The 10051-nt window shown below is 41.6% G+C and overlaps 1 protein-coding gene across 1 annotated transcript in view; it reads right to left on the bottom strand.

Annotated features, from left to right (window-relative positions):
• Positions 1 to 1015: 1015 nt before the first annotated feature.
• Positions 1016 to 10051, bottom strand: part of LOC109311627 — a 17223-nt gene continuing 8187 nt past the window's right edge. The window contains exons 10-22 of the mRNA XM_019537366.1: positions 9051 to 9204; positions 8762 to 8970; positions 8555 to 8672; positions 8226 to 8431; positions 6339 to 6456; positions 5972 to 6141; positions 4110 to 4183; positions 3904 to 4031; positions 3083 to 3272; positions 2441 to 2582; positions 2063 to 2159; positions 1620 to 1713; positions 1016 to 1517 (exon numbers count right to left, since the gene is read on the bottom strand). Coding sequence (XP_019392911.1) covers positions 1643 to 1713; positions 2063 to 2159; positions 2441 to 2582; positions 3083 to 3272; positions 3904 to 4031; positions 4110 to 4183; positions 5972 to 6141; positions 6339 to 6456; positions 8226 to 8431; positions 8555 to 8672; positions 8762 to 8970; positions 9051 to 9204 — 1677 coding nt within the window. The 3' untranslated portion in view covers positions 1016 to 1517; positions 1620 to 1642. The remainder of the gene's footprint in view (positions 1518 to 1619; positions 1714 to 2062; positions 2160 to 2440; positions 2583 to 3082; positions 3273 to 3903; positions 4032 to 4109; positions 4184 to 5971; positions 6142 to 6338; positions 6457 to 8225; positions 8432 to 8554; positions 8673 to 8761; positions 8971 to 9050; positions 9205 to 10051) is intronic.

Below are 10051 nucleotides of genomic sequence, written 5' to 3'. Positions count from 1 at the left end.
CCATCATTTCATTGAAGTATGCAAGTGATCGCTATATATTTTCTTCCATTTCTGGCATGGTTGCTGTCAAGGTGAAGTATGAGGAATGAATATGCAACTGAGAATCTAAGAGTTATTTTTTGTTGAATCCGTTAGTGGCAATGAACACATACCCTTACTTCATATATTCCATGCTTGCCAGCAGTCAGACTTGTGGTTGGAATCGCTTCATTTCAAAATCCCTTTTGACAAATAGGGAGTACTAAATGTTTGCTCTCAAAGACTATATAGGAGGATTGTAGTAGTTTAAAACAAGATTTCCCCCCCCCCTTCTTCTCTAGCCCACTTATTCTTATTAATAAAGTACACAGTTATCAAATGTCTCTTTGCTTGGGAGCAGCAGCTGTTTATTTATTTCAAGTAAAAAAGGCCGTAGAAGAATTTCCCTTAGAGGGGAAGGTCCCTCCATTCCCCCCTGCCATTTTTTATTTTTTTTATTTGCCATCTCCTCAGCAAGCAACTTTGATGACAGTTTCATATTCAGTGAAACCTATTTGCACTGGTATTAAGTTAAGTGATATTCAGTTCTATTTAAAAAATGATTTACGATCTTGACTACAGTGCTGTTTTAAGATGGTATTTCAGCAACTCGGGATGCTATAAACTATGTCTTGATGTAGGACTTGTATTTGAGCCATCTTATGCCTAAATAGCGAGTGTTGTCTCTTTCTACATTAAACAAATTTAAGGGTTGTTTAATGCTAGTGAAGCTTGCTAACCCATGGGTAAAAAGATTAATTCCAAATGCCTGACCTGCCCTTGCTCTGGTATTCAAGAGTATGCTGGTTCCCACCCCTGCTTCCTCCCAAATAGATTAGACTCGACTCGGAGTCCTTTAAAACAGCAGTCTTGCAAAAAGTAACAGCTGCCTGACTGCACCCATGTGTTATCACAAATGCTTGCAACTCCTTGTAGAGAGAAGAGAAGCAATCCTTGTCGAACATTAAAATGAGTTATTTCTTAAAGCATTGCTCGTCTTTATTCAAACTGTCAACATCTCACAGTCTGTTAGAAGTGCTGTCTACATTCTTAATCTCCATTTAGAAAGCAAAGAACATAGCTAGCAGGAGATGGATACAATGTGTAAAAATTCATTAGCAACTTGGTGACATTGAAGATATAGGGTATCCAATGGTCAGTTCTGATTTTGGGCCAAGGTCTTAGAAAAGCATCTTATTCTACTGGTTGAAAAAAAAAAAAGAAGTCTGAAATACTCCATCACAGACTCCTTAACAACTTAATGGTAGACTAGATTCAAAAAGTGATCTAAAGATGAATGTCTAATTGGCTGATCTGTATTGCAAACTATTTAAATATTACTTCTCTATCTAGTCTTACTTTTTCCTTGTACTGCATGTTGTACTTTTTCAGATTTCACTTGCAGTTAGTGAACAAGAGGGACAGGCAATAGCTTGAAGTGATCATTTTTTCATCTTTGTATGGAGAGTAGGCTGGGTTCAATGTTTTCCTATATTTAGCTGTCAAAAAAAGGAAGAGAGTTATTGTAACAGAATATCCTACCATATACTACTACAGCAGCACTCTAGTACATTAAAGTAGTTTGGAGTTTTTCATATTACCTTGCTGAATAGTAGTATCACATTCACATTTTCCTTTCCAGAACGACTGCTCCAGAAGCCACATGCCCATGCATGCGGGTCTCAACACTCCGATCTAATGAAACATTTTAGTTATTGGTATTATCTGGAAGAGACACTGAAGACTGCTTTTATTGTGCATACTTATACTGTACCTGCAGTTTTAGTTGCCACGTTTCATAGTTGCTAGGGGCTGGAAGGGACCTTACAGATCATTCGGTCCAGCCCCCTGCACATGGGCAGGAAAGACTGATGGGGTCAGGAGTGTTTCAAACCCTCGGCACTCAATTTGTAAAAGTTTTCCCCTTATGGTTTAGTCTGAAGTAATCTGTAGCATTCAGCAACCATAAAAAGATTTTGTACTGAAGTTATTACATAGGAATACATGTTGAGAAGCAGTTTACAAGAAGTTCACCTATACCTACCAAGCCTCTCTCTTCTGGGAATACATCTCCTTGCACAAAGGAAGTCTGAAGTTGGCCGTCTAGCATCACAGATTATCACTCTACAGTGGAAGTACAGCTACAAGAGAACGAAAGGACATTCTTAAAGCTTTAATATAATCAACTAACTCTGCAAAGAGTTTGGTTGCATAGGCCTTAGGGAAGGCCTCCATCCTCCAAGTTCAGGTCTTGCCTTAGCTGCCCATATAGCATCACTGCCTGAGGAAGTGGTTGCCAGCTTTGGCTAGGATTAGATCTTATTCAGAAGCTTAAATAATTTTATTTATTATCTGTAAATGTTGGCTATAAAAAAAAAAAAAAGTACCAAGCAATAGAAAGACTGAAGAAAGTGCCTCTGACCTGTTCCAGGAGTGCTTTTGTGCCCTGCATAAAAGTGAACATTTTCACTTCAAATCTTTTCAGATGCTTGGGAAACTTAATTCTTGAGTTGTGATATACATTGTGAAAAATGGTTTGATAAGAGTCTTCAGAGTTTTCACAGCTGCGTAGAAGGAAAAAACCCAAAAAACAAAAGAGGTTAGCACCTGAGGCCTTATATTAGTCAGCTTCTTGTGTCATCTTTATAAGAACTTAAAGACTGATGCAAGGAAAGAGGGGAACTGAGACTTCTCCAGTCAGCCCAGACTATATTTGAGTAGCTTTTGCCCCAGTGTGCAGTAATCCAAGCCACTTGCAGAAATAGATGATTGGCCTTGGCAGCAGCCATGATTAACCCTGAGTTTAGACAATAAACTCAGGAGTGGTGGTGGTGGTGGTGGTGGTGGTGGTGGTGGTGGTGGTGGTGGTAGTATGCCTCTTCATGAAAAGGCATACCCAATGTCAGTGTTTCCATCTGCTTGAAAGGAGTGAGGGTTGCAGAAGGTAAGAGCAACTGTCTTCAGTCACAACTGCATTCCCCCCCCTCCACCCTCAATCATATTTTAGGCAATGAGAGATCTTTAAGCTTTGGCAGTCACACTAGGGATAAGGATCTTTGATTACCCATTTGTAATAATAGCCCACTGTGGATGACTGTCTCCATCTTGGGAATTTGTAGACCAGCAGTCTTCTAGCTGTAGTTCTAGCTGTGGATCTTCAGAATTGAGTAGTTCAATTTCAAAGTACAGGGCCTCCTTCAAGAATTTTGCTACAGGATAGTCCACTTCCTTGTAGGCTTCAGAATAGGTCCCCTCTAAGAGAACACATTAACAAAAAAACCCAAAAAAACCCCCCAAAAAACCTTCCTATATTAGATGATTCTTTCTTGAGCATCATGGCATGTCATGTTCCTATGCCACCAAATTATTCTGTTACAGAGGCAGCTATAGTTGTTTTTAGGCATCAGCCCGTGGGTGTGAGGGAATATATGACTAGAAGTGATAGTGGAAGGGAGGAAGGAGAGCTGTAGAGAAGATATCAAAGCCCCGGCAATTAAGATCCTCCTCTTTACCTCACCTGTAGGAGACACTGCCTCACTCAGAAAGATCAACAGATTCTGAGCAGTGAGATTTTAGGAGGAGTAATAGATTATTAGGGTTACTATTGTATCCTAGCAAAACTGACTTGTCCCCCCCACCCAGTTTTGTTACTGCCTTACACAGGTCGCAAGGCACCTTTCTTAAGGCAAGCCATGACTTCATTTTTGCCATGTAACCCCCTAGTACATGGGGGAGCAAAGAGTATTAAGGCAGAGCAGAGCCATTTGTAGCAGTAATAATGCATTGAGAAGCTGTTTGTACAAATCCCATCTCTCTCATTCCTCTCAGCCATCCCACAAATTAAGCCATTTTTTAGATTCCCCCCCCAAAATCATTAAACGTTACCTTTGAACAGCCTAAAGATCAGAGCAAGGGATCCAAACCCTGGCCCAACACTGGGTGCTGGGTTGTTTTTAATTCCATACTGTACCAGGGTAGTCTCATTTATCATATACTGACAAATACATTTCAATCTGTGGGGAGAGAAAAATTTAGATTTAGGATGCATGTTGGTCAAGTCCTCTTTCCCTTTCCAGGGGAGTGGTACTCACTTATATGCTGGCACGCTGCTGTCAGGTCTGAAGTAGAGCACATCATTTTCATAGGTCATAACTCTGTTCTCAAACTGAAAGAGACCAGTATTGCTAAGCATATCAACAAGACTGCAGTAAGACTGGAGTTTAGTTAGAAAAACCCTAGGTGTTGCCATACCCAGTATGTTATCAATAGTTCATATGTTTGTTCAATTGCTTTTTAACCTGTAGTGTGTCAGCTGAGACTTGACATAAGGACTACCAGAAACTCAACCCCACCAAACCCCAGAAGCATGCATGTTGGTCAATGATAGTTGCTGGGGTAGAGCTGCAGAATAGTTACATTCCAATAGTGCATGGATGTGCCTCTTGGGCACCCTTTACATGTTACAGGTATCATGCAATTGCCTTGAGACCAGCTACATGTGCAAATACTCAACATGCAATAACAAACTCCAACTAGCTATAAAAAGTTAGACCTCAAAAAATGTGTACCAACTTTTGAGGTGATCGCTATCAAACTTAAGTGTGCACATATAGCATCTCCCATGCATTGGGACCCCCCCAAATATCAACTGCAGGGATGCACTTTGCCCAACCAGGTCTGCAAGTCCTGGAACTCATCCCCAGCAGCATTGGACTCTAGGTCCTGACAGCTGTGGGACAATGCCGGGATCCAGGGTCCCACAGCTGTGGACTGAGGCTCTGCAGCATGCCTCCTGGTGCTGGGACCCAGCAGCTGCAGGATGTAGCAAGATTTTCCTGCCCAAGGGGTTCATGAAACTTCTGGGACAGAAGGAATCACCACTGCAGTGATCTCCCAGCGGTGGGAGGTATGTGGGGATAGCCCCATGACTGGGAACCTTTCAGCTGAGTGGGCTCCCAGCTGCAAGAGCTTGCCTATTGCTAATGCAAGGGGAGCATAGGGTCAGGCTCCTCCTCTACCAGGAATAAAGCATGATAGGATCTAATGCGCGGTCCCACAATTGCACCTCCTACCAGGCATATGTGGTATAGCAGGAGGTACAATGGGCAATTGCACATTAGAGCCCATTGTGCTTTTATCTGAATGTGTAGAGGGAGAATTATCCACTAATTACACTGTGCCTCATGGAAAGAGATTAGTTTCTCAAGGGTCCTTGTCTACATGTAACGCATTGCTCTGCCACCATAGGGAGACATCACTGCGTGCCACAGCAATGTAGCAGTCATGTGGGTCTACGTGTGATCAGCAGCTATGTTGCTGTAGCAGTACACTCCATTTTCGCATGCCGCTACAGCAACATAGCGGCGAAATGCAGCCGTGCCCTGTGTGCACAGTGCAGTATGGGTGGTTACTGTACCATGCTTCAGTACTTCCTAAAGCAAGTACTGAAGCATGGCACTGTAGCAACATCACCATATGGCAATGTGCAGATGCAGAGCAAGGCATCATAAACCCCTCCCCCCCACCATTCAGCATGGGGAACGAGCATAAATCAATTTATATTACCATAAGACAGGCTCACTTGATGTTTTGCACATATATTCCAGTTACTACAGTGCAATCTTTGCTTTGTGGCCTTTTCTTCCTCACATCCCAATTCAGACCTTTGCTAGTTGTGGCCAACATTTTACACCCGCTTAAAATCAACAAATATATTGCTACTTGCATGTGGCCATCTTAAGGCCATCATTATTAAAAGTATCAAACTGAAGACTGGCTTGCACAGTACCTTCCTCAGTCTTTCAGTAATTTTCAGTAAGTGTGCAAGGTCAGAAATAGGGTAAGGGGAACAGCTTTCCACTTCTCATGGTTGTGGTTTTGTAAAACAAAAACACTCTGTTCTAGCAATCTGCCCTCTTTAGATAAAGGTAAGTTTCCAGCTGCAGTTTTTAACCTTTCTAGTTGTTCCACAGCTGTTTACATTGAAAATGAAAGTTGCAGCCCTCTCTGTCACCAAAGCAGGCTTGCACTGTTGGTCTCTCAAGTGAAACAAGCTCATGTTCAGGTCTTCAATTCCTGCCAGTTTAATTGCAGTGACAGTCATTGTTCCATTGGACTGACAATCTGAAAATAAGCAGGGTTTGTGATGTTTACAAGCATGGTTGGATTTGCATGAATTCAAAGAGAAATTCTGAACAAAAAAAGGAAGTTTGATTTTGATTAAAGAACAAAATCTCTTATTGGCTTAAAACTAGAAGTGCTACAAAAACCCCCCAACAGCGCATGCATCATGTACTGGTTAATTCACATAAGGGAGATACCTATTAATTCTTTAGTGGAGAATCTACAGGAAATTGAGAAGTGTCTCATAACTGCCAGGCTGTTGTCATCCTTCATTGTGAGATGAAATGAAGTCATTATTCCCAAGGGATGAATATCCTAAAGGAAGAAATCACCACAAGCTGATCAGTAGATTAAGTGACAGGCATTTTGGTCTAGATGAGTAGTGGCTTATGTGAAATTGAAGTGATATTTACAGTGAAATCTAAGGGTGAAACCCTGACTTCATTGAAATCAGTGGGAAGTATCCGCTTCTGTGGTGCCAGAGGATGAAACCCAAACCACAGCGTGGCATACTTACCTTGCTTACTCTTGTCCCACTTGCACTAGAGTTCTGACAATTTAGCACTACCTCAATTTGTAGCTTGGCTTGATCAAAGCTTACTCTAGTGACCATCCTTAAAAGGTGCTTCAGCATGGGGAAGCTAGCTACCAATCCCATGGATTTCAAGAACAGCTTGGGAACTTCAGGCCTACCTTTCTCAACTGTTTGCTGTCACATTATATTCTACCTTGTGTTACAAGTAGCCAGGTTGATCAGGCCATCCCTGTTTTTTAATGAGTACTACATGCAATACTTAAAGGATTTACATTTATGTTGTTTCTTTAAGTCACTATTAAATCAGACCAGCTGGCAGATTGGATGTATAAACACTGCACACTTCCAAACAGAGAGAATAGTTGAATAACTAAAGATGTAAAAGATGCAAGGTATGGCTATAGAAACCAACAGATTCAAGTAATTGCATATGAAAGGTGTCACTGGTTACCCTCACAGAGGCTACCCAAATTTCACTACTTTGGTATGCATGTATACCAATTGGTTGTCCCCTTATTGCTGAACCTTCCTTCAAGCCTCCCTGTTCCTTTGGAAGATCTGTCACTTTTCAGCTGTGATCTTCAAAGGCCTTGAAACTCCTTGCTCATTTTGGCAGCTAAACTAAGCCTGGAATTGAGTCTTCCAGCTGCAGAAAGGAAAGGGGAGACGTGTTTGGAAGCACAGACTTCACTTACAACCTTTTTTTTATTTTTTATTTGTTTGTTTGTTTTTGTTTTAATGGAAGAAAGCCCAATAGAAGCAGAAGGCTTCTTAAGTGAGTGTTTGCTGAAGCATTAGGTAAGATGGTACAAGAGGTACAGGGTCTATCCAAAGCCTTCTTGGAAGGGAGTTCTTGAAAGATTTTAGGCTTTGCAAGTGCTCCTAGTTCAGCCTGTTCAGAAATAAGCCGTTTAAAAACCTCTCGTTGTCATTAGCCTCTCTTCCACTACCAACGGGGTGGAAGGGAAGGAAGCCTCCAATACTCCACCCCCAAACAGATTTTTTTAAAAACCTTCTCCCTTAAGTTAAGGGACAAGTGACAGGATGCATTTGTAGACAAAATTTCATTTGAAGAATTGGAGTTCTATTTCTTTCCTAGTCATTAAAATAGCAAGCTGTTACTGGAAATAAAGTACACTTTAGTTATGTGTTTTTTTTCCTTTTTTTTAAATTGCTAATAAAAAAAAATAAAGAAGTTGGGGGGAGGTGATCAACTCAAAACGAAACCAAAACTCGGGCCCAATCTGCCATGTGGGGGGGGTCAGTCCAAGAACTTGAAATCAGGTGTGTAGAACTACATTCGACTCAGTGCTCCTTACAGATCCAGAATTTGAAGCAGGACAAAATGGCAACAGAATTAGTTGCTATGGCTCTCACATCCATGGCAGTTAACATTACCACTGCTCCCTGGTTTACATACAAAAGTGGGGAGCCCTTTAGGACTAATGGCAAGACTCCTTAAACTGGATTGGACCTGCAGGTTATAATCTTGGTTACTGCTTTTAAAGCCACCTTCTATTGTGTAACAGGGATATTTATGCGTACTTGCCTCATATAGCACATGAGGGGCATGAAGAGGGACACGAACTGTGAAGTGTGTGCCATTATCATTCAATCCATAGTTGTACTTTTGGGCAGCCTCTGGTGACAAGTACAAGTCTGAGATGAATGGAAGCCAGTTCTGATCCACATTTCCATGAATAACTGTCAGATAAAGGTTTTCCCCATCACAAAGTCCTCTTGCACTAGGCAATACTGCAACAGAATTAAGGGTTGACAAATGGGGGAATTTAAATATAGCCAAAGTGGAATTCTGTTGGATCCAACTAAGCTGTACTATAAGTCTAACTATTTATAAAGGCCAAGTGTTTTCTTTACCGGCATCCTTGACAACAGAAACAATTATGACTGGAACAGTGAACGTCTGGCTTGTTGGATATATTATGAATCCAAGTGTAACGTTTAGAGTGTATATTCTTGAATCCTCAGTCATGTACTAGGAAGAAAAAAAAAAAGTCATATTTAGGAACAACTGAGTATTAATCCTGGCTATACACCATTCTACAATAGCTCTTCAATCCATACCTCTTTCTTAATGCTAGGCGCATCAAATGCAGCTTCTATTATGTAGCTCTTAGTTCCATTAGGATATCTAGTCTCATAGATCTCATAGCCATACTGAAGAGCTTCAGGAACAGATACTGTTGTCGTTTCTATGGTGAAGTTCACCAATTCCACATCTGGGAGGAATATTCCAACGGTCACATTGACCAGCTTGGTGTTGTAATTGGTATCTAAGGAAGAGTGGCTTGTCATTAACTTTTAAATCAGGTCTAAGTTCTGCTACCAGATCAAAGTGTACTCAGATACTTACTGTTAACCAAGGTAAGTTGCATGCGTTTAAACGGAGCTTCAATTTTCTTAATTATGGTATGTTTCGTTACTCCCCACCTGTTATCTTGCCACTGATGTTCCAAAATCATGTTGATGATATATTTGGTCCCATGCTCTCCATCACTTACATGAGTCTGAAAGCAAGAGTCGAGTCATCATCCTTTATTATACTGTGGTCTTGCACCTCTGAAAAAGTGTCAAGTAGATACGTACTAGATGAAGATGGCTACAGATATGCATCTGTTAAATAGAATACAATATTGTTAAGAGAAAGCTTTGATTAGGGTGCTTACCCCTCTTCTGCTGCAGAACCAGAGTCCCCTGTGGTTCAGTGGTAAAAGCCTTGTCTGCCACACAGCAGACCTAGTTTCAATTCAACTTGCTTATACAAATACAGCCATGGGAGGCACCAAGTATCTGGACTCAGAATCCAAAGGCCAGACTGTCTTGGTAGCCTAAACAAGGGGCAGGGAGGGATGGGGGCACATAAGGGCTGGTCAGCTTCCATTCCTCCAAAAACAAAATACCCCCCCCACCCCCCCTGCTTAGGCATATGCATTGAAGGTCTGGGTGATCTCTCATGCATATACCATGATCCAGAAGGCAGAAGTTGCATGCTTAGGGAACATGGTTGTCATTGGCGACTTCAAATTACCCAGACATCTCATGGGAAGAACACTCAACTAGACCCGAGTGGTCACATTAGTTCCCCTCACTTGCATTGAGGAGCTTTATTTGACTCAAGAAGTGTATGGGATGACCAGGGGAAAGGCACTCCTGGGATTTGGTTTTAGCTGAAGGGGATGATCTGATGAGTAACCTAAGGATTGAGGGTCATCTGGGTGACAGTGACCACGAGACTAATCACCTTTCACCATCCATTGCAAGTCAGGGAAAAAAAAAAAATCAGTAGGGTAGAAATCCTTGATTTAAGAAGTCAGCTTTCCTACAGGGAGATTGGTGGATAAGGCCCACCTTGTC

Source organism: Crocodylus porosus, unplaced genomic scaffold (assembly GCF_001723895.1).
Source record: "Crocodylus porosus isolate Cpor-Errol unplaced genomic scaffold, CroPor_comp1, whole genome shotgun sequence".
Lineage (NCBI taxonomy): Eukaryota > Metazoa > Chordata > Crocodylia > Crocodylidae > Crocodylus > Crocodylus porosus.
Note: the sequence above shows the minus strand (reverse complement) of the source record. Positions and strands in the feature narration are given on the sequence as shown.